The 25,098-nt window shown below is 59.7% G+C and overlaps 2 protein-coding genes across 5 annotated transcripts; one reads left to right on the forward strand and one right to left on the reverse strand.

Annotated features, from left to right (window-relative positions):
* Positions 1-62: 62 nt before the first annotated feature.
* Positions 63-9,187, reverse strand: EMILIN3 (elastin microfibril interfacer 3). Its single transcript, XM_083801668.1, has 4 exons — positions 8,857-9,187; positions 6,879-7,001; positions 4,873-5,120; positions 63-4,333 (listed from the first exon to the last, which is right to left on the reverse strand). The coding sequence occupies exons 1-4, from the start codon at positions 9,042-9,044 to the stop codon at positions 2,439-2,441; spliced, it is 2,454 nt and encodes an 817-aa protein (XP_083657794.1). The 5' UTR covers positions 9,045-9,187; the 3' UTR covers positions 63-2,438.
* Positions 9,188-9,369: 182 nt separating this feature from the next.
* On the forward strand, positions 9,370-22,873 carry LOC310882427 (uncharacterized protein). 4 transcript variants are annotated; one of them, XR_014572959.1, is made up of 3 exons: positions 9,370-9,736; positions 10,090-14,013; positions 14,903-17,803. XR_014572959.1 is itself a non-coding variant. In XM_083801169.1 (3 exons), the coding sequence occupies exons 1-3, from the start codon at positions 14,291-14,293 to the stop codon at positions 22,035-22,037; spliced, it is 1,059 nt and encodes a 352-aa protein (XP_083657295.1). In that variant the 5' UTR covers positions 14,040-14,290; the 3' UTR covers positions 22,038-22,873. The 4 variants fall into 4 exon arrangements, 1 of the variants encoding a protein (XP_083657295.1); XM_083801169.1 differs by lacking the exons at positions 9,370-9,736; positions 10,090-14,013; positions 14,903-17,803 and adding exons at positions 14,040-14,358; positions 20,907-21,215; positions 21,356-22,873; XR_014572958.1 differs by having other exon boundaries at positions 9,370-14,013.
* Positions 22,874-25,098: the final 2,225 nt, after the last annotated feature.

Here is a 25,098-nt window from a genome sequence, read left to right on the forward strand (position 1 = left end):
TTAACAGAATGCTGGTGTTATACTTTTTTCCCCGAAGCCACAGAAGTCATTTTGATACTGGAAACCTCAGCAAGAAGTTTTATTTTTTTCCTCTTCCAGTACAAACAGTCTTTCAGCTTTTAACTCTGAACAAATGTACAAGGTTTAAAAAAAACACAGCCTCTTACCCACAGCAGTTACCAACTGCTGCAGAAAGCTGCCCAGCGTAAGAGCAAGCACGTGGGCATTATCTCCTTCCCTCCTCTGCAAGCAAAGTAAAAAAATGCCCTATTTTATACAAAGTTCCTTTCGCTTTTAAACAGGGATAGCTGAGAACTGAAATAAAAACTGTATCTTCAAGTGACTAATCAGGAACAGTCCAAACATAGCACCATGTTCTGGAAGGTCAGACTTCTTCCTTGTCCTAGTCTTGTTAGCACTAGTCCTGGCTCCCTCTGAGCTGCAGGAGCCTCTTCCTCTTCAGCTGCTTTTTAACCAAACCCTGGCTGCCCAGCTCCCCTGGAAGGGGGTCAGCCTGGTGCTGGGTTCAGTTTTCTCTTTGGTTGCTCCAGCCCTTTTTGTCCCTGGTGTGTGAGGAGGGGGAGGATGGCTTGGGCAGGATGTGCTTGTATGGTGAGGGTTCCCCTGGACCATCACACAGGGCTGGCTTGAGGTTCCTTCCCTGTGCTGGGGGAAGAAATCAGTCTCCTGTTTAAGAGCAGGTTTTTGGGAATGCCCAAAAGCAGCTGGAGGTTGCTCCTCAGCTGGAGAAGTGGCTCACCAGCTTCAGGATGGTCCCAATCAGCCCAGCCACAGGCTGGGCATGGTGCTCACTGCTCCCACGGCCCATCCTCGCGCAGGGGGGGAGCTGGTGTGGAAGCGCCCATCAGCTGCAGTGCTGAACTGGTAGAAAAACATATCCCTCTGCTATAAGGGGGCCAGAACTGGCCAGGTGGAGGCTCTTTAATTTTCTCTTCATCCTTTCTGGTAACAAAGCCCCTGATGGCTGAGCAGGGGAGGGTGCCTGTGCTGGCCTCCCTGGGAAAGGCAGATTTTGGTGAGACAGCGACACGGTACAGGCACCTGCTCCGTGGGACAAGGCTGGCATTGCTCAGGAGCACAGCGACCTTATCCAGTCTTTGTGGGAAGCCAGAGCGAAGTTGGGTAAATTGCTTTGGTTTTTCACACCGCCTCCAGCCCTGCTCAGAGCCTGGAGCACAGCTCAACCTTTCCCCAGGGCTGAGCTCAGGAGAGGACTTCTCAAGATGCCCTGCCATCCTCCTCCTGGGTGCTTGATGGTGGCACAGGTTCCTGGATCCTCAGCATCCCACGGGACTCAGAGGACTGCAAAGAGGAAGCAGGATCCTGGATGGGGAAACCCAGGCAGAGCAGGTGAGTCCTCATGCTCATGTCCTGGAGCAGCTGCACCTCGCCTGCCCTGGGCTGAGATGGGGGAAACCATGTTCACAGTTTAAGCAGTAAAACAGGAGAGAACCAGAGCTGGAAGCCAGGAGACTGCTCTATGCCTGGCTTTGTCTCTTCTGAGACCTACACGCACACACGTCTTTGGGAAAGACACAAGTTTTCCATAACCCTTCACATCAGTCCCAGGTGTACCCAGCAAGCAAAGTAAACAAAGTGAATGGGGACTGCAAACCACAGCAGCCCCCAGGGGCCGCGTGGGTTCGTGCAAATGCTGCTGGGACAGTTGACAGCTGCTCCATGTGGCTCCTCAAAGTACAGCAAGGGAAAGGGGGGCAGCGAGAGCAAGCTCTGCACTCAGATGAGCCCTGGGACAGCGGATTGTTCAAAGATATATACACACATACCATACACGCGTTTTCCTAATGCGTATCCTCACGTGCTCTGTAAGGCGTGTGCGTTTGCATGAAGAAAGGAGCAGTACAAATGGATTTACCTTATGCAAGGAGGGCTGCCATCTTGAAGAGGGGAGTGCAGCTCCCCAGGGGCTGTGCGAGTACGTGTTTTCTTTGAAATCCACAGTTCCTGTGGTGAGTTTTGTTCCCTGCAAGGAGCCCTGGCTCTGTTCAATCCCTGGATTAAGATGCAGGTGGTCTTTAGTTCAGAGAAACTCTATTCCTCAACTGACAACTACAGGGTTTTATTCTTCAAGAAGCGATAAATCCACAAAAATAAAATTTAAAAAACGTCCCCGCCTCCAGCTTCCTCCTGAATCGTCCTTCTGGGGTCATCAGCCCCAGAGCCAAAGCAACACCCCCGGCCCCGAGGCAGTTCCCTGCTCCAGCAGGGCTGGCACAGCTGCGCGCTACGGAGGCGAGCACATAAAAAAAAATAGAGGAGGAGGAGGAGGGTGGCGAAGAAGGGTTCGTAGCAGCTTTTAATTTATCTTTTCATTAAAAAAAACATCCAAAGACCTGTTGTCACCTTGGAGCCTGTGTGATATAAGTTAATGGAGCAAGGAGCACGTTTCAGCACAGCTAATGCTGCTTCCTCTCCGCCTGCTCTTCCAGGTGGCCGACCTGCTCCGCCAGCTCCGAGACCTTGGCTTGGCAGTCGAGCAGGTTGTCCTTCAGCCCCGTTATTTCCTGAGAGTGGGCAGCCAGGGTCCCGTTCATACGGTCCATGTAGTCCCACAGGCTGCCCGTGTGTTTCTCCAGTCCGTCCCTGATGCCATCCAGGCTTCCCGTGACGGCGCCCAGCCTGCCGCAGACCCTCTCCACCCGTGCCACCCGCTCGTCAAAGTGTGCCACCTCCTGCTGCAGGTCCTGGGCCACGCTCCTGCAGGAGCTCAGGTCGTTGACGATCCGGGCTTTGAGTCGCTCCAGGTCTCCCTTGAGGTTCAGGACTCGCCGGTTGCTGAAGAAGAGCTGCGAGCCTTGGTCGTTGACTTTCTCCTGGATGGAGTGGACCTCGTCCTCGATCTTGCGCTCGTGCTCATCCAGCGAGGAGTTGATGTGCGTCATGGTGTCCGAGTACTGCGAGACGGAGTCCTTGAGCCCCGTCAGGGACTTGCTCACGGTGTTCAGGTTGATCTTCAGCAAGGTGATCTCTCCTTGCAGAGCCCCCGCCGCCTCCTCCTCGATTCGCCGCTGGATCTCCAGGATGGTGGCGTTCAGCTTGCGCAGGAGGTCGTAGTTGCTGTCCATCCGGAGGAGCAGGTCCTGGTTCCTGTTCTGGCAGTCCTCGATCTCTGTTCGGAAGGTCTCCACGTCTCTGGAGGCAGAAGTGCAGCCCGAGGAACAGGTGCTCTCCAGCGTGACGAGGCGACTCTGCAGCACCTCCAGCTTCTCGTCCGTGCGCTTCTTCATGCCAGCGAGCTCCCCCTCCAGCACGGGCACCACCGCTCCGTCCATGCCCGCGGGAGCACTGATGTTGTTCAGCTCCCCCACGATGGTCATGAACCTGTCCTCCAGGGTCTGCATTTTGTCCTCAAAGGCAGTCCTCATGCCATCCACCTCTGCTACCACTGTGCCTCTCATGCTGTCCTCTATACTGGAGCAACAGCTCCCTGTTTCCCTCTCTGTGGCATTGAGTCTGGCTTCCAGGTCCTCAAAGCGCCCTTCAAAGAGGTTCCCCAGGGTGACGGTGGAGATTTCTCCATCCAGCTGTGAGTGCAGGTTCTTCTGGGACTCCGAGATGCTGTGAAGACCCTTCTCCAGGATGTTCATGCGATCGGTGAGGTAGTCGAGGTTGCTGCAGCAGCTCTCCACCACCGTCAACCCTTGGATCTGGGTCTCCAGCTGGGAGATCTCCTTCTTGATCTCCAGCTCCTTCCCGTCCAGCGTCTGCTGCAGCCGCAGGTTGGCAGCTTTCTCCTCCTCGCACTGCTGCCGCACCTCTTGGATCCGGAAATCACACGTGGTCTGGATCTTTCCCAGCTTCTTCTCGAAGCCATCGAGCAGCTCTCCACGCAGGGTGCTCAGCCGCGTGTCCACGTACTCCTCCAGCAGGTCGATGGAGGTGAGGGGCGAGGGCCGGGCCGACTCCAGCAGGTGCTTGATCTGCCCGTCGTGGTCCAGGACCATGCCACGAACCTCGTGGAGCAAATCCGCCTTGGATTTCAGCACGTCGCTCACCTCCGTCACCTTGGTCAGGATCTCCCCCACCGGAGGGAACGCGGCGATGTCAGCTTTGTCCGCTGCGTCCACCAGGCCATCGGGGATGATGCCGAAGCCCACCGTGGAGTCAGATGTGCCAGGGCTGTTCATCAGTGAGCCGATCATCTTGGTGGTGTCCTCCTGGATGGCCAGGCGCAGGCGGTCCCCCAGGCCGCTCACCATGGCGTGCAGGCTGTCATAGGACTGGGACAGGCGCCTCACCTCCTCCTCCAGCCGCTCCAGGCGGTCCCCAAAGAGCCCAGGCAGCTTCCTGCCTGCCCAGGGGGACAAAGAGAGGTGACAGTCAGTGCCAGGGCTCCTTTAGCCTCCCCCCTGGCTGCTTCTCCATTTGAGCCCTTTTCCTTACTAGCATTAGCTCCCACCTCCCTCTCATTGCCATTTCAGCCAGATCTCTCCCCACCCTTTCTCCTTTCCCCCAGCATCTTTTCTCGATTAGACGGGGAAAACCCGCCCTCTTTCAGTGCGTAAGGTCAGGCCCCCTGATCTCAAGTTCAACAGCAGGCGATGAGAAGAGCCCGGGGAGCTTCATCTTGAGACGCACTCTATCAACCCCCAAATTAATAGAGAAATGCTTTAAAGCAATGAGGTAAGGCAATTTCCAAGCCACATATTTTGAAAGACAGCAGGTAAGAAAAGCAGGTGAGCCTCAAAGCAATCAAAGGTCGGGTTTCTGGGCAGAAAATAAGTCACCCGCTGGCGTGCTAAACTCATGCCCTGTGCTGGAACAGAAAGGACCAGGAGGTTTGTGACCAAGGCAACAACCTGGGGACGTGAAGCAGACATGAGGTCTCACCGTATTGATTCTTCTTGGGTCCTGCAAACAGGTCAGGGTGGCTTTTCGGATGGGGAGGAACTCTGGGGATCGGAAACGTCTTCTGCCCAGGCGGCATTTTAGGGCTGGGATGCTGGGGCAGGAGGCCAGGCTGGTCGGTCGGGCTGTCGTGGCACCCTTCTCCCAGGAAGCCCGGGCAGCACCTCCAGGCCAGCTCGGTCACTGTCTTGTAGCCAATCTTGTATTTGGGTCTGAAGAAGGTGCGGTACCTTTCCAGGAGAGGGGAGGAAGAGAGAAGACAGTTCAGAGAGGCAACCTCAGCTTCGAGCACTACCAAAGAGCGGGGCCGGGGTCCTGCTGGGTGTGGGGAAGCCCAGCTGAGACCCAAGCTCTGCACCTACAGAGCACAACCCACCTCCTCCCACAGCATCCCTCCAGCTGGGGCTGCAGCTCGGCAGCTGGCACCCCAGCACACTTGCCCACCCTCCCCAGGACCGGTCCACGAGGTGCCAGGTGTCACTGTGCTTGCTGGGGAGGTTTTGGTGTTAAACAAATTGTATTCCTGATGCTAGTTTGGAGAAACAGCAGGGTGTGTTGCTCTGGTTTCCAGCCCAACAGGTGCTACATGGTTTGGCAACTTCTGGCCTGGAGGAGCACAGGGTGAAGTGATGCAAATGATTCCAAAACCCCTGCAACCCTTCCTGCCGGAGGTCCCTGTGTCAGCAGGGAGGGCTCTCAGGGCTTTCCCAGGTGGCGCCCAGAGCCCTCACACTGGGCTGGGACAGGACCAGGACAGGAGCCAGGCAGCATCTGTGCCCACCACCAGCTGAGTCCTGTGGGGCTGAAGACAGCGCAGCCCTTGCCACCTCCAAGGTCCCAGTGCTTTGAAACTGCCTTTCAGAAAGCTCCCGCCTCAGGTTCTTCAGCCCCTTGTAAATTGGGGTTTGTTGTTTTGACACAATGCACACAATTGGTCCTTGGTCTTCTCCAGTGCCCTCAGCAGAAGGTTTCAGAGGAGGCAGCACACACGTCCGTGCTGCACAGACCAGGACAGTGAGGAGCAGAGCAAGACACTTGCACAGGGCAGCTCCTGGTCTGAGCACCATCCAGCACCATCCCCCCGTGTCCCCAGCTGGGTCCTCGGCATCCCTGCCCACGCTGCAGCCTCCAGGCACTGCTGCCTCCACGGCAGGAGCGACCTCTGCGGCCACCTCTGTGCACAATACAGGGAAATCGGCTCGCAGGGAGGGCAGGAGCAGAGAGCAAGCCCAAACCCTCTCTGCATTGCTTTCACATTTCTCAACATCAATAATTTGTCCTGTGTCTTTGAGAGTCTCAAACAGCATTGGAGAAAAAAAAAAATGCAAGCTCTTCCTTGTGCTGTTCCTCTTCACAGAAGCTGCCAGCTGCCAAGTTCCTGTGCTCCTTCCTTCCCTGTGTGCAGAAACCTGCCTGCAAGTACCAGGGCAGGAAGAGGCAGGATGTGTCCGTGCCCAGCCACCACCAGCAGCATGAAATGAAGCAAGGCTGAGCACAGCACCCAGGACACCTTCCCTGCTGCTTGCCAGGCTCCCACGAGAGCCCCTTCCAGCCCTGTTTTCCTCAGCACTGCTGCTCCAGTGGGCACGGGGAGGATGCAGGAGCACGGCATTTCTGCACAGAGAGCATCCCCAGCCGGGGGGGCAATGCACAAAGCCCCACTGTCTGCCCTGCCCCGGCACAGTGGGGTGTTTCCCTTTGGCATTTACGAGGTGGCAGAGAGGTTTGCAGATATTTTCCCCGGGGCAGGAAGCCCTCAGCCTTCCTCAGGCTCTCCCCTCGCTGCCACCTTCCTGCCAAATTGCAGCTCTGTGACAAAACGCTTCCCTGCGCTCCCCCCCTGCTTCCCACGGAAACATTCCCCGTTTATTTCTGGCGAGAGGCCGAGCTCACTCCCTCTCCTAAATAATCACACCTTGCCTCCTGCCGGTGCCGCAGAATTAACCCCCCTTCAGCCCCTCTTGCTGCCAGGTGCCCCCCGTACTCACAGCACTTTCCCCGGGCACTTGGGTCCCCAGCTGCACTTGTGGTACTCGGCCTTGACGTAGCTCTCGGCGCCGTCCTGCAGCGCGCAGGTGACGTTGCGCTGCACCACGTAGGCACAGTAGCTCCTGGGGGGGAAGCACGGCAAGACTGCGTCACCCCCTGCCCCAGGGCCAGCACCACCAGCAGCCCCCTGCCAGGCTGGGGAGGGGGCAGCAGGAGGGTCCTGGGGGAGGAGATGCCAGCGGACATGGAGGCAGGGACAGAAGCTAGGCCAGGTGGAGGCTGGAAGCCTCTTTGGTCCCTCGGATGGGTGGTGCGGGGAGCAGAGCCTCACCCTCCTGCCTCCCTGGGGGCCTCCCTGGAGCAAGCGGCACAGCCGGGTGCCGAGGATGAGGCAGCCGGGAGGAAGGCTGCAGGGACAGATGGAGGCCAGGGCTGTTCCGCTGGAGGCCGGAGCAGGTGGTCCTTGGGGGTAGGGACAGCGGGGACATGCAGCGAGGCAGGGATTGAGGGCAAGGGGAGGCGGCAGATGGCAGAGCGGGAGGAGGAGAGGGCAGAGGCACCGCAGCTCGGGGACGGAGGGTCAGCAGGACAGAGCAGATGGGCCAGAGCGAGCTGCCGGAGCAGGGAGGTGTTTGGTGAGGCGGGAGGACCCAGCTCATCCCCGTGAGCTGCAGCGGTGGCTGCTCTGCCTGGCCACAGGATAGGAAGCAGCCTGGCTCCTCCAGCTTCGCCGTGGTGCAGGGAGCAGCCTGGGGCTGCCCAGGGAAATGAGCTGCAGGGCCTCAGCCCGGCTCCTGCGGCACCCAGGCAGGTGATGCAAGGGGATACCCCGGCTGCCCCCACTGTCCCCCAGCCCCACAGAGCCCCTGCTCCCCCCACAAGCAGCACCAGCACCCCTTCCCCAGCCCCTCTCCGAGGGCTTCTTCGCACCCCAATTCCCGGCGGCGTTTCCAGCCTGCCCAGGTGCAAGTGGCCGTGCCCCAGCAAGAGGCTGCCAAGCTCCAGGCATGTGCAGGGCCCGGTGCTGCTCCAGAAGTGAGTCATTTGTCCGTGCGCAGGGCTACCCGAGAGCCAGGGCCAGCCACTTTTCTTAGCTGGAGGGAAGGGAGATCATGTGTGCATGTGGAAATTTAGGATCACTGTCTATCCATAAATCCACGATCTGCTTATAAATGCTGCAAGCCTCCTCTTTAAGGAAGCTGGTAGTCAGCAGAGGCAGATCTGCTAGCCACTGCCCGTGACTACCTGAGGCAGGGTGGCTCTGGCTCCCTCTCCTCCACAGAAGTCCTTTTCCCTCTCACCCACCTGTGGCGAGCAGTTTTATTGCTCCAGCCTGATGCTTGAAGAGTGAGCAGCTGGAAAATGTTACGGGTTTTGGAAAGCTCTCACTGGCACTGCCAGTATTGTTTGTTTCAAATGTTACTTTATTCATTTCAGCTTGTTCGGAGCTCTACGTCCTCCCTTTTGCAGAGAAGCCCGATAAAAAGCCTGCTCTGGCAAACAAGTGGGGGGGGAGAGCCCCCCCCCAAAGTAACACTTTTTCCATTCGGTCGCAAAATGGGTGCATTGTACACGCAGAGCCCACATTCCTCCGCCGCCTGAGCTTTCCAGGTTACCGAAAGCATATTTAAACCCCAGTAATTCCGTGCTCTCTGGGCAAGCGGACGACCCCGCGCCGAAATCAGCCCGCGGCTCCCCGGGCGGGGTCGCCCTGCCCTCCCCGCATCACCCCCGGTACCCACGAGGAACAGGTACCCACGGGCAGCCCCGCGGACCCCCGCCCCGGCCTCACCCCCCTCCCCAGCCCCATCCGCGGGGGACGGCAGCGCCCCCATCCCCACAGCGCACGGAGCCCGGTCTCTCTGGGCTCCGGGCCCCCCGCACCCAGCGGGGGCACAGCCGGACCCTCGCTCCCCGGTCCCGACCCCGCTCCCCGGTGCGGGGATGCCCGCAGGGTCCGCGCGTGGGGTCGCTTACTTGTGCTTGCCCACGGGCTTCCCGGGGCCGAGCCGCGGGCTGGAGCCGGCCGTGTAGAGGCTGTACCTGCCGCCGTAGGGCAGGGGGGCGGCGGGGGGGTAGAAAACCCCCTTGGCATCAGCGAGGGCCAGCAGCGTCCCCAGGGAGATGCAGGCGAGCAGAGCCCCGCGGCGCAGCGCCCGCCGCATGGTCCCGGGGCGGGATGGGACCGGGAAACGGGGGGAGGGGGGTGGGGAAAAAAAAAAGGATCGGGAAAGGGGAAAAAGGAGCGGGGATGGGAAATGGGATGGGAATTGGGATGGGGCCGGGACCCCGCCCGCTGCGCCCTGCCCTGCCCGGCGGCACACGCCGCTCGGCCGCCCGCCCGACCCCTTTTGTAGGGCGGCGGCGGGGGCGGGCCGCGCTCCTCCCCCCTGCCCTCCCCCAGCCCCCGACCCCCGGCCCCGCGGGCGGGGAGACAAAGCCGAGCCCCCCGCCCCGTCCCATCGCAGCCCCCCCCCCCCTCCATCCCCCTGCACCCCTCGCCCCGCCGGGGGCCGCCCCGACCCCACGCAGCCCCCGCTGGCCGCCCCATAAAGGGGGCTGGATGGGGCAGAGCCCCCCCCCGCCCCTTTGCACGGCCCCCAGGCTGCCCCTGGCGCCCCCCCGGCGGCAGCAGGTGCCCCCACCCGCAGGAGACCCGTGGCAGAAGGTGCTGGGTCCCTGCGCCGCCCCAGCACCCGCTGCAAAGGTGGCGGACCCAGCACCTCAAGGCGCCCTCCGCGTGAGCCCTGGGGCCTCGGCCGCTGGGTGAGGGGGTGCAGGGGGAGGAGAAGACCCCCACCCGCGGGGTCACACCCCTGGTGCTACCCCGCAGAGGTCAGCCCATAGCCCCGCAGAGGTGAGGCCACCACCACGCGGATTTTGTCGCGTAAGCGGAACCTGGGCTGAGCATCCCGTGGCACCGGGACACTCGCACCCCTGGGCACCTCCCCAGGAGCAGGTTCTTCACGGGCTCCTGCTGGGGCTGGCAGAGGCCATCCCGGGCAGGGAAACTCCTCCAGGAGGTATGCAAAGCTCCTCCGAAACGCTTGGAGGGAAACGAGCGGCTGAGAAAGGGTGGCTGGGTGGGATCCCAAACACCAGAGTGAAACCTGCTGCTGGGGGAAGGAGTCACCAAGGCTTGGGCTGACGCTGAGAGAGATGTTAAGATACCGAGACAAACGGCCTTTTTTCTTTTTTTGTTAAAATGAGCTTTTGGCTGGGTCTGAGGCGGATACGGAAACATTAGCGGGAGAAGAAAATCCATAGGAGAGCCGTGCCGGGGGAGGCAGGCTGGAAAGATCGGGCAGGAAAGCCAGAGAAGGTCTGCACAATGAACCAAGGCTTGCCCACCGCCGCTCAATGTGCTGCAGGGTGTTGCTGCGAGCTGCAAAGGGCTTGGCAGGCTGTGCCCTGCGGTGGCTGCGCTGTGGCTCCTGCACGGTGTGTTTGGCAGCACGCGGAGCAGTGCTCGTCCAGCTGGCACCTGGCTGTCCCCATCTGCTGGGACAGCACAGGAGGGACAGTCCAGAAGCAGCTCTGTAACAACAAACCAAATCTACCGAGCCCGCATGGTTTCATGCTGGATGCTAACGCCGAGAAGTAACCTTGCGCACAGCCTTCGTTTTTTTTTCCCTGTGTTCAGGGAGTATGATCCAGTTTTAATAACAGCGTGCTGCACGTGCGTGTCTGAGGTCTCGGGAAAAAACATCTGCTGCTGCGTGGTTTCAGCAGAAACCCACGGTCCTGCCTTTCGAACCTGCGGCGTGACGAGTGGGCACAGCGGGGCAGCTCAGGGTGTTTCATCGTCCTCCCCAGCCCGGCTCTGAAGGGGAAGGAGGTGGGAGCCATCGCACTCGCAGGGCTGCGGGTGCACGTGCCTTTCTGTCCGCCTGTCCCTGCTGTCTGACCCCATTTCTGAAACCCTGGGTCACTTTCTGCCAGATTTCGTAGCGAGGCAAGATCCTCAGAGAGAATGAATTCCGTTATACTGTTCCATTGTCTAATTGTTTAATGAAAAAAAAAAAAAGCATCTGGGTAGACAAGAGAGAGCCAAACCTGGGTCCCCACTGAGGAAATGGATTCGTCATCAACTTTATTATAAGACATCAAAGAACCCACACGGGAGAGAGCCATAACGAGTGCCCCAAACCATGGGAAAAACTCTCATGTGCCTTATTCGCCGGGAGCTAATCCCACCTTGAGACATGGGGCGGCAGGGAACGGGGACTCGCTGAGCTGCGCTCCTCCGGGAGCAGCTCGCTTCTCCCTCCTCGGTGCTCAGCTGTGCTGCCGCCGCCCTCACCGCGCGCCCCCTGGGGCCGGTGTCCCAGCTCCGGGGAGCGACCACCCCGGGGTGAGCCTCAGCACCACGGCGTCCTCCTGATGTGGCCATGTCCCAGGGTTAGCAGAGAGGACGCCAGACTTCGTCCCCCAAAGCCACCAAGCGGGACAGGAGGGCTTTGCCACCCTGAGCTGCCACCAGCGGGCTCTGCAGGCGTGTTCCTTGGTAAGCTTCGTGCCCAGGGGTGCCTGCCAGAAGAAAGCCCGGCTTTCCCTCCTGGGAGAACAAAGGGATCATGCCAGAGCTGCTGCTGAAGATCAGTTCTGGCCGCTGGGTAAATCTGAGACCCCCCCCGGGGGGCTGTGTCCATCGGTGCCCCCCATGTGAGCAGCCCTGCAGCAGCTAGGTGTGTGATGGAGACCTTTTTCCCTGCTCTGGCTGCCAAAAGTTGCTCGTTTCTGTCCCCCCGTTCGCAGAAGGAACTGGGTTTCACCTCTCGCTGCGGGATGCCCAGACTTTCAGGCTGCTGTTACCCAGGGGAGCGGCGACGGGCTCAGTTTGCTCTTGCTGTGGGCACAGCGAGCTGCTGCTCGCCCCACAAAGTGGGGACACGGGCAAACAGATCCTGCCTGCGGGGCGCAGGAGGGGAGCCCAAAAGCTCCGTGCCAGCCTGTCCCTGGGGCACGGCTGCTGCCCGCTGGCTGGCCAGTGCCCAGAGCTTGGCCACAGGCATCAGGACCTGTATCCCGTCCCTGTACCCAGCTGTGCTGCTGGGGTGAACGTTTTCCCTATTAAGGATCCAGCAGAGATCTGGCTAAAAAGCAGGGGCATTGTAGATGGCCCGAGAGGTGCCCCAAAATAGGAACTCGGTTGGAGATGAGAGCGGGAGCAGATGTCCTGCGGGCAGCTCTGTCCCCCGGGGTGGGCTGGGTGGCGAGGCCAATTTCACAAGTGGATGACACCAAACACTGCCCCGTTCTGCTTCACATGCTTTTTAATTAACACCTGCATGGCCTCTCCAGCTGAATAATTGCCTCCCTTCATGGGTCAACAAGCCAGCAGCCTCTGACCTCCCGTTCCCACCTGGGTACGATGTTTGGTGTCTGCACCACCAAACCCCCTGCAGGCCCACACCAAGGTGGGAGAAGTGGAAGGACGGTCCGGGGGCTCTGCAACGCTGCTTGCTCCTGGCCGGGACCAGCCTTTTCCATCCCCATCCCGAGCCAGCAGGGCTGGGCAGGGGGCACAGGGCGCGACGGTGGGAACAGAGTTGTCCTCAGTGCTGCCAAGGGGTGGGAGCAGGTCCCAGCAAGGGAAATTTAAGATGGATATTAATAAAAAAGTATTCTGGTAGTAACATTAATATAGCCCTGGAGGAGACTGCATTGAGCCATCTGGAGGTTTTAAAGGAAAGGTTAGATTAAAAAAAAAAATCTGTCAGGACCAATTTGGGGTAGGGAAATGGATTGGATGTCTTCCCAAGACCTCTCCCAGCCTGAGTTTTTCCGAGTACAAATTCATTTCCCAAAGTGGCAAGGCAAGAGAGCAGCCCAAGTTGGAGGCAGAGTTTCTCCCGAATGATCCCCCCGGAATCAGGAGCACTCCTTGACCTGGCGCTAACGGAGGCCTTTTCCCTTGGCAGCAGGTCTGTGTCTGTGAGAGGGAGACTTCAGGAAACCCCAGCCCTCCCAGCTCTGCCTCCAGCAGGATCTGTCCAAGGCCATCTCTGCTGTCCCCGTGTCTCTGGAAGACACCGCAGCCACCCCGTGGCTGTTTCCCCAGCCGGGGGGAGCCCCGAGGAGGGATGGGGATGCCGTGTTACCCAAACGGGCAGGGGAGACGTCCCAAATGCCCCAGGAGCGCAGCGTTGTGATACCAGCGAGGCACCAGTCCAAGGGGAGCGGTGTCCCCAGCAGGACCTGGGGGGACAGGACCTCTCCAGGTGCCCCAGTTCCCAGAGCAACATAAAAGCTAGGACTGGAAGCCCTTTGCCGGTTCCCAGTACGCATTTCTCCTGCACCACGGCTCCGAGCTGGGCAGGAGCCCCCTCCCCTGCTGGTGCCCCCAGGACGGAGGGGCCGGCACGCAGGCAGGAGGCAGCCGTGGTCCGGCCGTGCAAGAGGAACCCAGGCAACATTGCCACGTGCCTCGCTGGGAGGATGCTGAGCTTTTATTCTCAACCCCCCCCGGCCCCGCTCCCAGGGGGTGTGAATGTCCTGCCAGGCTCGGGGCAGGAAGGCAGCACCACCAGGGGCAGAGCCCCCCGCAGAAACCCCTCGATGGGGTGGGGGCACCGGGGTCTGCCCGGGCTGGGGCCCTTTATTCGTGGGAAAGCGCGGTGACTTGAAGCGCTCAGGCAGCCTTATCTCTGGTCCCGAAAGCCACACGCTGATCGTTTGTCAAGATCAGCGCGTGCGGTGGAAGGGATGGAGCTGTTCCAAACCCCGCTCAAGCCTCTTCCCGGGCTCGGGGCCATTCACAGAGATGCCAGAGCGGCGGTGCTGGCAGGCAGCGCGCACCGGGGCTGCGGTTTGGGGAGGGCCGGGGGGGGTCAGCCACAGGTTGGGCAGCTCTGGGCGGGGAGAAGGATACCCAGGTGGCTTTATTTATATACCCGCGAGCATCCTTCCGCCAGGAAGGCTGGCAGGGCAGATTTGGCAAGGGAAAGGGGCAGGCAGGAGGTCTGATGTGTAGAAAGGGCCGGGGGGGGGAGGGTGATGGGTTTTAAAAAGCTTTTCCCAGCTGTGCCAGCACCCTGGGGACAGGTGAGCATCAAGAGGTGACAGCCGTGGGCACGGAGCAGGAGCATCCCCAGGATCAGTCCCAGCTGGTTCAGCAGCGCACAGATGCAGGTGAGGAGGATGAAGACCGAGCAAGGATGAAGGAGGTGATGCTCCCCCAGTAAGCCCCAGCACGTTGCTGCTGGGGCACTGGGGACCCCACCTCGCTCTGGGCTGGCCTGTAAGCCTGAGGAGGAGCAGCCCTGACCTCAGCTGGTGCCATCAGCTCGGGCTCAGCTGGGCAGGAGCCAGGAGAGCAGTAAAAGGCTGCAAGGGGGGCAGCTGGAGGTGGTTGGGGAGGGTGGGGAGCAGGTGTTGTCTGGGGGCAGCGTGTTTCTGCACCCAGGGCATGCAGAGGCATCTTTTTGCAAGAAAAAAGCTCATCAGCTCCTGCCTGCCTGTGAGGATATCACCAAGGTAAAGTGACAGAGGAGGGAAATGGCTTTGGGGTGGGGGCTCGTGGCTGGGCCAGGCAGGGAGTGGTGCCGGCAGGAACTGGGCTGGAGGGGTGCTGGGGGGGTAGTGGGGGGCCTCGCTGGGAGGCATGTGTTCCTCCTGTGTGTGCTGGGGAGAGCTCTGGCAGCTGACCTGGGTCTTGTTCAGCCTGGCTGGGACCTTGGGGGTCCCTGGTGCCCCCTGCTCCAAGCAGGGTCTGAGCTGCCTCGGGACTTCCCTGTCCCGCTGTGCCAGCAGAGGGGCTGGCTGGCCGCTCCTCTCCCAACGCCAGCAGGTTACCCCGCAAATCCCGGGGGGATTGCAGGGCTCTGGGGCTGCCTGCAGCTGGGAGTGCTGCAGGAGGGCTCCCCCCGAGCGGCTCTGCCACGTCCCAGCCTGGGGCTGCCTTCAGCAGGAGGGGATGGCATTGTGCACTACAAAAAAAATTCAGTATTTCCACTGCAGTGGCTCGGTGCTTGCAGTTCACATGGCCCTTTCCATCTCTGCCGTGCCATGTTTTTCCTAGGCACAGTCCCTGGTGCAAGAAGCCCTTCACTGGAAGGTGGAGGAGCAGCAGCCCGAAGCTTTGGTTTAAAGAAATGCCACAAGCTGCGATGTTTGATCGCTTCTTCAGGGCTTGGCCACGTCCTCCCCTGAAAGCTGGTGTGCTCTGCAGAGCCGTGCCTCCGGCTGTTGGGAAGAGCCCTGTTCCTCCTTGGCTGCGCGCTCAGCTGGGCCAACCTCTGTCTTTCCTGCGGGCCGATGGCAGCAGCCCAGGGATTTAGCCATAAAACCTCTGCTCGGTGACCTCATTGCTGCGCACGGTGGAAGAAAAACACCGCAAGAGCGGAAAGAAAATACTTTTCCTTTGGGACCTGGGGAATACTGAAGGACACTAGCATGAATTGACCTTTTTTTGCTGTGTTTGAAAAGCCAGCACCAAGGCACAGTTGAGCTAATCGTAACCTTAGAGCCTGGTTTCTGACCCTCCTGCAAAGCCAAGGGATCGCCCACATCCCACCCAACGCTCGGGGAGGCTGCCTGCTCCTGCAGGCACGAGTCGTGTTTGACGGGGTGACCTCGGTGAGAGCCGGACCTCAGGCAGCTTTGGAGGGGGGGTTCGCTGCCCGGGGGGTGATGGCCACGCGCAGAGGCTGCTGCAGGGATCCGTGAAGGAGCAGCCTGAGGGCTGTCCTCTGTCTCCATCACCTCCAGGGTTTTGGGGGCAGGAGCCGCTTGGAGCTTTCCTGGCTGCTCCAACAGCCTCCTTGTCTCAGGGGCAGGTGTGTGTCTCTGGGGTGGCGAGCCACTCAAAGAGCCCATGTGGGACAGGGGACCAGCGCACCAGTTACCCTCCAGGGCAGATTCTCCGGTTTGTGCCTGTTTTGGCCAAGCTGTGGCCGTTTCTCCTGGAGATGGGATCCAGGGGAAGCAGGCAGGTTCCCCATGCTGTGGGGCTGCTGCTTCTTGCCCGTAGCCAAGAGCTGCCTGCTCCAAGCCACGGCAGCGCAGCCCCGGGCGCTGGGCGACTTCTTGGAGAGACCAAAGGTGGGAACAGCCGGGCTGAACCCCTGCTGTTACCCACCCTGCTTGTGACAAGGGGGCAAGGGATGTGTTTTCAGGTCCTAAAAGGAGCCCTTCGGGCCTCCCTGCTGCAACCAGCTCTCCGGGGTGACCCTGCAGGCACGCGTGCCGTGTGTGCGATGGGGACGGCCGTAAATAACGTGTGGTTATTTAGGCGCGTGCAAAGGAGCAGGGAAGAAAAGTATAGCTGATACCAGCCTGGGCTGCTTCCAGACCTGCTCGGAGCTGGGACCTCATGGATATTTGGCTTCGCAGGCTTCCCTTTGCTAGCAGCTGTTCCTGCGGGCTCTGCATCTGCATTTGGCCTTCCGCAGCGCTTTGCTGATCTCTTTTCTCACTGTGCAGCAGCACGCGCCTGCCAAGGTCCCACTGACCCATCACCAAAAAAAAAAAAGAGAGGAGGAGAACTCGATATCTTCTGCAAGTGAAATAGCTTGGGTTCAGGCTTGGAGAGCTTCCCGAGCTCTCAAGGAATTTCCTGATCTTAGGAATCTGCCAAAACTTGGGATCTGCCTGAATTGGACTGCGGATATTTCCAGAGCACATGCTGCCGTGGTGTGTTTTGGGTTTCCACCCGTGTCTTTGCTGGGGCACACTCTATCTGAGCGGGTCAAGAAGGCCAAGAAGGAAAGCCTCTCCGTCTGCACTAATGCGCAGGGATTTATTTAACATCCCCCCTGCCTTTATTTTGGGATCGAGGAGATGTTTGGTTCTGAAATCCCATATAGCTTCCCCGTGCCAAACCCCAGCCTGTTGCTGCAGCCCTCATGTGAACGTGGAAACGTGCAGTTGTAATACTGTAAGTCAGTGGTTCACCGGCTGAACTGAAATTAAAGGCATGACCCCAGATTGACCAAAATCCTGTGTTTTTTATCAGAAATCATGCCTGAGGCATTTGCACCAGAAGGCAGCCTCTTTGCTTGTAGCTGGAGCTCGACACTTGTGTGTTTATTGCACATATTTCAAGAGCAAACAATCTTCTGGGTGGGAAAAGCACAGCCCTTCCCCTTAGAACAAACTCAAAAGAAATTCCTCAACTTTTTTTTTTTTTCTCCCCAAAATTAATGCTGCCTGGATTTCGACCAGGTCGTTTTCGACCAGCTTTAATCTGTGAAATCAACACCAAGTCAGGAAATGCTTACATTGACTCTGAAAGACAGCTTGGCCAAAACTTTTCTCCTATTTTTGGGGGTAGTTGGAAAGGGGAAAAACATCCCGGAGGGGACGTGTCCTGACCTCCCTGCTGCCCTGCTTCATTTCAGTCCCAGGAGCTTGCTGGTCCCACTGGATCATGACGATGCTGGGATCTGGGACAGTTTTCCCATTGTTTCCAGCAGGCTTTGGACCAGGGTGCTGGGACCCGTTCCCCTGTGGGCCAGCAGTGCTGTCTTGGGGAAAATCCCAGCCCCCGAGGCAAGGGGTCAGGATTGAACCTTTTGAACCAGGTCTGGCACCGACCAACCCTGAGCTTCCTCGTCGTGAGCTCTCCAGCCCCGACAGTGGGGTCAGAGCCCGTGGTGTCCCCGTGTCCCTCCGTCTCTCACTGTCCCCTCTCAGCACCTCGCTGGAGCACAGCAAACGTTGCCCATGAGCGGGAGGAAAAGAAAACCCCGTGTGCACGCATGCGGTGGGCAGGGGGAAACCGCTGCCGCAATGTAAGCGGTGCGCTTAAAGAAGTGTTTGTCTGGGGTTTGTTTGGTTATCCTCTAGGTAATTTCACAGCTGAGGAGGCCGGGCCGTTCAGGCAGTGGCCCAAACAATATCCCCACTGTCTGAGCTCCGCACAGCTCGGCGCTGCTGGGGGAGCACAGGGAGACGGGGAGGAGAGGTTCCTTCTGCCAGCCGCAGGCAGCAAACCCCATGGAGGATGCCCTATAATTAAGACGTCGCTCCGACCGATCAAGTCACTCAGCTGTCAGGTTGAATAAACCTCTGGGTGCGAGGGGGGAGGAAGGGACTTTGCTGGAAAGAAGCCCAGCCGCAGTGTCTCTGTCGGTGTCACTGGCACAGAGCGGGGTGCCTTCAGCTGCTGGCTGGGGAGGAGGTGGGTGGGATGCTTCCTGGGACTCGGGTCTCTCCGTCCCATAGGCAGCAAGTTTTTGGTGCCCTGTGCCACGTTAGGGCTTTGTCTGTGCTGCCTGCACTGACCTCTGCCCCTGCAAGCCCCTGGGATGAGGGGAGCTGGGGTCCTGGACCCCTCACTCGGTGGAGACATGTGCCAAGGCGGATTTGTCCCATTGCCCCGACGTCCCTGTGAAAAACTCCCCTGCCTCTTCCGAAAGCCTCACGCAGCCCAAGCTGGAAACACGGGGGCTCGAGTCTCACAGCACTACGTGCAAATAGCTCACATCAACTCATAGCATTGTTCCCAAGAGCCGCGGTGCTCGCAGCCAGCTTGCAGGAGGATCCTGATATTTCATGCAGACATGGCGAGAAACCAGCCCTGTTTCCCATTCACAAGGGGTGGCTCCAAAACAACACGGAGATCTGTCACAGCATATATGCGGCATCTGTGCAAATTGGCCTGACTGCCTAAATAATTCCGTATATATTTATAAACTGTGAGATGTAACGTTTTTTCCTGTTTACTTTTCGGTTGAATTCCTCGCTCATGGAAATGCGAGCCGCACCGCGGCGGCTAGACACAACCATTGTATAGGGAGGACACTGTACAAACTGTCCTAGAAAATTCTGCCAAAGTGCCAGGCCATATCAGCTCTGATCTGCAGCCCCCTCGCCCCTTCCCACACATGTCCCCACCTCCACGTCCCCCCCTCCCTCTGCTCCAGCCCGCTGCATTGAACTGAACCCAGCTGGATGCTCCCGTGCCAAGGGCGCGTGCGACGTGCCCAGATTTTCATCGGGACGGAGATCCCCGCGGGTAGCTGACCCCCAGGTTGGGTTTGGAGCCACAGCAAGGGTGGTGGAAAGGAGGGAGGGGAAGTTTTCCACCCGGGCAGGAGTTGGTCCAAGCCCCCGCAGACAAATCCTCTGCCTCCCATCCCAGCACGGTGGTGCTGGCAGTGTCCTGAGCAGGCACCGAGGGTGGTGCAGGTGGCAGCGTCTGCCCTGCGTGGCTGGGGTGCAGGTGAAGTACCATGACTGCTGCTGTGGTGATTTGGGATGCCTTTAGGGGCGCGTTCCTGGGCTCTGCTCCTTCTCTTGTGCGTTTGGACACAAGGGATGGTGTCCAAGTCGCATGGCGGCTGCAGTGCTTCTGCAAGATGCAGCTCTGCAGCGCGTGTGCAGGCGCAGGATTGAGGTGCCAGGAGTGTTTGGGTACCTGTAAGGTGAGGGATGCATGCACGGTGGCTGGTCAAGGAGGGGAGCTTGTGGGGGCGTCAGCCAGAAAGGTGACGGTGCCCTGCTCGTGCCACAAGCGGCGCCGTGAAGGGCCCTGCAGGGACGACGTTGGCTGGAGCTGGGGCTCTCACAGCTGCTGGGGAAGGAAGGGAAAGGAAATGAGAAGGGAGAAGGGATTTTAAACATGGAAAGTGAAACGTGAAACCCGCTTTACGGATGCTCAGAGGCCGCATGTGAGGCTGTCGGCCGCCCAGGTGGGCTCTGGGGGGCGAGAGGGGCTCCCGGTGGGGACAGCAGCCGGGGACCCGTGGTGGAGCTGAGCCAAGCTGCCCACGCTGGTCCCACCACACTGTGGGGATGTTTTGGGGCCAGGCAAACACTGGGGAATGGGACAGGGTTGGTGCTGCAGCCGGGGCTGCTCCGCGCCCTGCAGGACCTTTACATTGCACCCAGCTCCCATTCGCTTGCACCCTTGGAGCGACTCAGCCCCAAATATCGGCTGTGGCCGCTCCTCCAAAGCAGGAATGGACAGAACAGCCCCAGCCACCGCTGACATGGACGGAGCGGGTCGGTTAGGGGTCTGTGCGGGGCAGGGGCTCGCAGACAGAAAGGGGTTTGGTGGGGACGTGCTCGCCCTCGAGGCTCTGCACCGGGGCATTTACACCTGCAGCCCTCGCTGCCGTCCCACGGGGCTGTGCCGTGCGGGCCAGAGCATCGCTGTCACTCCCTGCCTCAAACTCACGTCACCTATTCGTGGCTCTTTGCTTTCACCTGTCTTTATACCATTAATTCTATCTAAAACAGCACTGATCACGGTTATTGTGTCACATTAATTTATAGGTTTTCTTCTTGCTTCTGTGCGCTCCGTCAGCTATTTATGGCACGTTTCTTGCCCCTTCCATAGGGGTCAGGGGACAGCTGTATGGGAGCAGATCTGGGGACCCCACATTTGCTCCCCAGTCTTGGACTGGGGGAGGGGGAATGGGACGTGCTGGGCCCAGCCGGCAGCGGAGGGGTGCGGTCAACCCCGCAAGGGGCTCGGCAGCCCCGTCGCCTCCCCGAACCTCTCTAATCTCTTCTGCAATGCATTCATACCTCTGACCTCCCCGGCGCCCTGGAGAACCAATGTCATGTTTAATGGTGCCTCACGAGGAAGAGGGCTTGGGCCACCGTGTCTGCTGGCCTGGGGAAGCTGGGGCAGGCGGTGGTGGTGGAGAGCCCTCGGGAGCAAGCGGGTTTGGTGGAGATAAATGATGGAGAGTCGTCGCTGAGTTCCTAAAATTGCCTTAGGATTTGGGATTCGTGTGCATAATGGCCATGCAGCCTTGCACCCCCTTGTTGCAGGGACATTGTGGGGACGTTGCGGGGACGTTGTGGGTGGCAGCACGGTCCCCGGACCTGCTGGCCCCTGGCTGTTTGCACAGTGCCCAAGGCAAGGAGGCTGCAGCTTGGGGCAGCGGCTGAGCTCGCAGGAGGATGAATCGGCTACGGGGTGGAGCTGGGAATCAGAAGAACCAACGTTAAAGTCAGAGTCCACGGAAATCCCAGCCTCTGGACACAGTTGTTTCACACGGTGCCAAAAAACGTCAAAAGGAGGCAGAAGGGAAAGTGTAATTGGATGTTTTTGTAATCCCTTTCTGCAGGAGGCACAGCAGCCCATCGGACCAGAACAGGCAGCGGCTCATCCTCTCCTGGGAGGGCTGGGAGAGTCCCGGCCACCCCGCAGAGCCCCTGGCCATGGGGTGCCCCAGCTCCTGCCCCTGTCCTGGGCAGGGAGGAGCCACTCCGGGGGTCCTGGGGTGGCTGAAGGGGCAGGGAAGCTGCTGGGGCCATCTCACAGCTGCTGCTGGGTTTATCGGCATTCAGTGCCAGGGATGTCCTCTGGAGAGACAAACCTCAAAATTACACTTTTGGCTGTCATCGGGCAGTGGCCGGGCTGCGGATGCGACCTGGTAAGGCTGTCCCTGCACCCTCCCTTGGCCACAACATGTTCCCAGTCCCGCTCAGGGCTCGGTCCCTGCTCGTGGCAGTGCTGCTGGGCGAGAAATCCTTAGCTGCATCACTCAGAGCCTTTTGCCTTTGCTTTACCCAGGTGCTGTCCGGGCAGCCCAGGAGGACTGGCCAGAGCCTCGGGTGGGGGCTCCCTCCCTGCGGCAGTGTCCGGGCTGGCACCGTCCCCAGAAGCTTTCACCACGGGGATGTTCGTGGGCAGGATGGAGGAGGTGGGGAGGTCTCGGTGCTCTCCATCTTTCGGAGGCCCTGGTACCCCACAGCCCTGCCAGAAGCCCAGGATGCTCCCCCCATTTCTGCACCAGGGCTTTAACCACCGGAGAGAAACCGATGGCAAAGTCGGCCCCGCTTCCCCCCAGCTCTGCTGTGAAACTGGATCTGTTTCCTGGGATTACGTGCAGCACCTTAAAGAAAATATTTACAGAATTTATATTCACATCCCGTCCGCCCTCCTCTCTGGGGGCTCTCCCGTGCCGCCCTCCTGCTCGCGCTCCATCCCCCCACACCCCCACCCGCTGCCTTTGCCCCCACAATGCCCGCCTTTGTCAGGGGAACAATGTTTGCTCTCCATCGAGGATGGGGGGATTGGAAATGAAAAGGAGCTGCCCCCCCCTCGCCCCAGCCCCGTGCTGCACTCTGTGGCAGGAGAAGGAGGAATTCCTGCAGGAATGCCGGGGCGAGGGGATAAATATTCATGTGCTGGGGGAGAGGGAGGAAAGACAGAGTACGAAGGGCCCGGGACCGGCGTGTTGCGGGGTGCGTAATTTTGTGCTGAATATCAAGGGCGTGCCGGGTGTTCTGCATGGGGTTCGCAGCTCCGGGATGCAGAATGGGTGCGGGAGATAAAGGGTCAGCCCGGGCTGCATGGCTGCCCCATAAGTGGGGAAGGGGATTTGGGGCTCGGGCGAGGTGAGGGCTGCGAGAGCCGGCATGTGGCTGCAATTAGAGGGATGCTTGCGAGGACGGTGTGCTCGAGCATTACGAACGCATGGCCCTGCCTCCCCGCCCTTCCCGGCGCTGGCCGCGTTTCCCCACCAGAAGCCAAGGTTCCTGCTGCCGCCGCTCGCTGGAAGCCCTCCAGCCGCGGGGAGCCGGGGGGAGGCCGGGCGGGGAGGCTGGGGGGCAACCTCAGCCTCGGCGAGCCCAGGCACCGCACTGGTGGCAAACGTTCAGCGATCCGTCAATGTTCAGCAATCGGTCAATGGGGAAAAAAGGCAAGCTCGTCCTGGCTGTCAAGCAGAAGTGCCCGGAAAGCCTCCCAGCACCAGCAGACCTCCATCCCAGGGCTCGGTGGCAGCCCGTGTCAGGCTGCTGCTCATTCCCATCGCAGCACTGGCCCCCTGCCAGCTGCTCTAAGCCTTTCCCCATGTGCAAGCAGGGGGGCTGGCGAGGGTGACAGGCATTTGGGGTCCTCTGATGCCTGAGGGAAGGGCTGGCAGGGCAGGAACTGCAACAAGGGTTGCACTGAACCAGAGATGGGCTTTGGGAATGGTCCTGGTGCTCTGGTCTGGAGGCTACGAGCCACCTCCAGAGGTGGGCATGAAGTTTGTGCAAGTCTCCTTCTGTTTCCTGAAAAACTCCAGTGTCTAAAATGAAGAAATGCTTGGGCATCTTACTGTGGGAAGGGAAACCATCCTGCTCCTCTCCTGTTTGCACAGTGAGGGCTGCCCCGTGTCCTCTGCCTGCTCCTGGCACGGGGGGCTCCTGCTGGTGGGGGCTGGCTCCCCCCAGCCCTGGTGCATCCCCTGGACCAGTGACCTGAATGATGTGGGGAACCCCATAGCACGCTTTGCCCTGAGTCCAACATGTGGAAAGACACTGCTGGCTCCTGGAAGCAGCACAGCTCTCTTCCCAATTCGTTCCAAAAAGAGAGAGAGAGAAAGAGAAAATTTGCTGTTTCAGTTCAGTGCCAAAGCAGGAAATCCTCATTCCCAGGACACCCTTTGCCTGCTGAGCTGGGACACCCTGCTCAGGTACCACATCCTGCAAGGAAGAGGTTTAGGAAGAGGCATCCATTGGGATTTTCATTAAAACTTTCTGTCATCCCTGTCCAAGAGGAGATTTGGGCATAGGAGCCCGTAACGTGGTCCATCCGTGTCGCAGGCAGGAGCTCCCTGGGTACCCGTGGAGCACGCAGCTATCCGTCTTGTCCCTGTTTTCCCACCCAGATAGCCGGGTCCATCCCCTTCCCTCCCACTCACTAATGTTTTCCTCGCCTCGTTTCCAGATGCTGGAGGAAAAACGGGCTGTGCAGTGGCCCTACAGCCAGACACAGCCCTGCTAGCCGGGCTCTCTCACCCATCCTGGGGCTGCCAGGAGCAGGGGCTGGGCGGCCGTGCCGCAGCTGGGGTCCATCAGCCCTGCAGCCACCCAGCTGGCTCTGTGCGCAGGGGGTGGCAGGTCCCTCTTGTCCCTGTCACCATGGAGGGCTGTGGGTGGTCTGGGTGACCCACTTTTGCCCCTGGCCTTTGCTCCTCAAATCAATGAAAACAAATGAGCGGCAGCCGCGCCGCCTTTGCGCTCTCCAGCACGCCGGCTCCCGGCTGCTTTCCCCTGGTGCTGTTACCGGGAGCAGGCAGTGGGAGCTCGGAGCATCGCTGTGCCACCGTGCTTGTCTCCAGGCAGCACACCCAAACCACTGCTCACCGCCGAGCCCCAGCAGTGGTAGGGATGGCAGAATCCCCACAGGGCTCGGAGGAGAGCGCACGGCCTCAGCAGAGAGGCTGGAAGGCTTTGCCCCCCTCTCTAATGTGATTTCTTGTAATCCCCCCGTGATGGGGAGTTGCAGCTGCTGTCGGATCAGCAGCGCACCAGGACAGCCGTGATAGCTGCTGCCCTGGAGACACCCAGACGCTCATCATCTCCAGGACATGCCAAGGTCCCTGCACTGCTTCAGCACCCCACAAACCACACCTGTCACCAGGGTCACCAGCCAGAGCAGCAGGGATCGGGGTTTTGCATCTGTGAGCTTCACACAACATGCCCCGTGCCTCCCCATCCCTTCCTCCCCCTTTCTTCGGCTGCGGTACAGCGCTGGCAGCTCGGCAGGGCACCCTCCTGATGCCCCTGGGTGCCCACCCAAAGGCCACTTGGATCCCACTCAGCCCCAGCCCCCAGCCGGTTTGGGGCTCCTCTCACCATGTCGGCTGGAGGAGGCTCTGATAGAGAGCAGGAGTGAGCTACAGGGTGGAAAGAGGCCCTGCCTTTCTCTGGAAAAGCAAGGAGGATTAAAATCTCTGGTCCCTATATTGCTTTTTCTATTTCCTTTTTTTTTTTTTTGTGGTATTATTTGATGGTTAGAGAAAACAATCTGGAAACATAACTGCATGAATTGCTGTTATTTCCGGCTGTCCCTGCAGAGCCCGGCGCTCTCCTCACCAGATGGGCTGGCTGAGAGAGCCTCCAGCTCCAGCGTGGCTCCCCGGGGGCCACCGCTGCCCTCTCTTCCTTTGCCATGTCGAATCCTGCTCCCACCGCGGGGCTCGCAGCGGGAAGCTGTCCCGCTGCCGAGGCCAGGTAAGGGAGGCAGCTGGGCTCGGCCGCCCCCGCTCAGGGAGACACGGAGCCCTTGTTTGCTTTGCAAAATGAAAACCATGCACAGCCCGCGGCTGGAAGCGGTTGGGAAACGTCGCTGTGTGCAGGTTGGGGTAGGCGCCGGGGCCGCTCCAAGGTAATGGCTCGGGGGGTCTAACACAGCACACGTTTGCAGCAGGAGAGCAAAATGTCCCTGTTTGCAAGCCATAAACCCCCCGAGCTCTGCTCTCTGTCCCCGGGGAATTGCACGGGAGCCTGTGCCCATCTGTCCCCCCGCCCAGGGACAGCACT

This window comes from Anser anser (genome assembly GCF_964211835.1).
Source record: "Anser anser genome assembly, chromosome: 16".
NCBI lineage: Eukaryota > Metazoa > Chordata > Aves > Anseriformes > Anatidae > Anser > Anser anser.

Excerpts from the sequence above, each read along its gene's own strand:
- EMILIN3 (XM_083801668.1), bottom strand. The coding sequence starts at position 9,044 with ATGCGGCGGGCGCTGCGCCGCGGGGCTCTGCTCGCCTGCATCTCCCTG. Across the intron at positions 7,002-8,856 it reads AAGCCCGTGGGCAAGCACAA|GAGCTACTGTGCCTACGTGG; the intron begins GTAAGCGACCCC and ends CTTCCCCCCCAG. Across the intron at positions 5,121-6,878 it reads AAGTGCCCGGGGAAAGTGCT|GTACCGCACCTTCTTCAGAC; the intron begins GTGAGTACGGGG and ends TCTCCTGGAAAG.
- LOC310882427 (XM_083801169.1), top strand. The coding sequence starts at position 14,291 with ATGCAGAGGCATCTTTTTGCAAGAAAAAAGCTCATCAGCTCCTGCCTG. Across the intron at positions 14,359-20,906 it reads CCTGTGAGGATATCACCAAG|GAGGCACAGCAGCCCATCGG; the intron begins GTAAAGTGACAG and ends CCCTTTCTGCAG. Across the intron at positions 21,216-21,355 it reads CGGGCTGCGGATGCGACCTG|GTGCTGTCCGGGCAGCCCAG; the intron begins GTAAGGCTGTCC and ends TGCTTTACCCAG.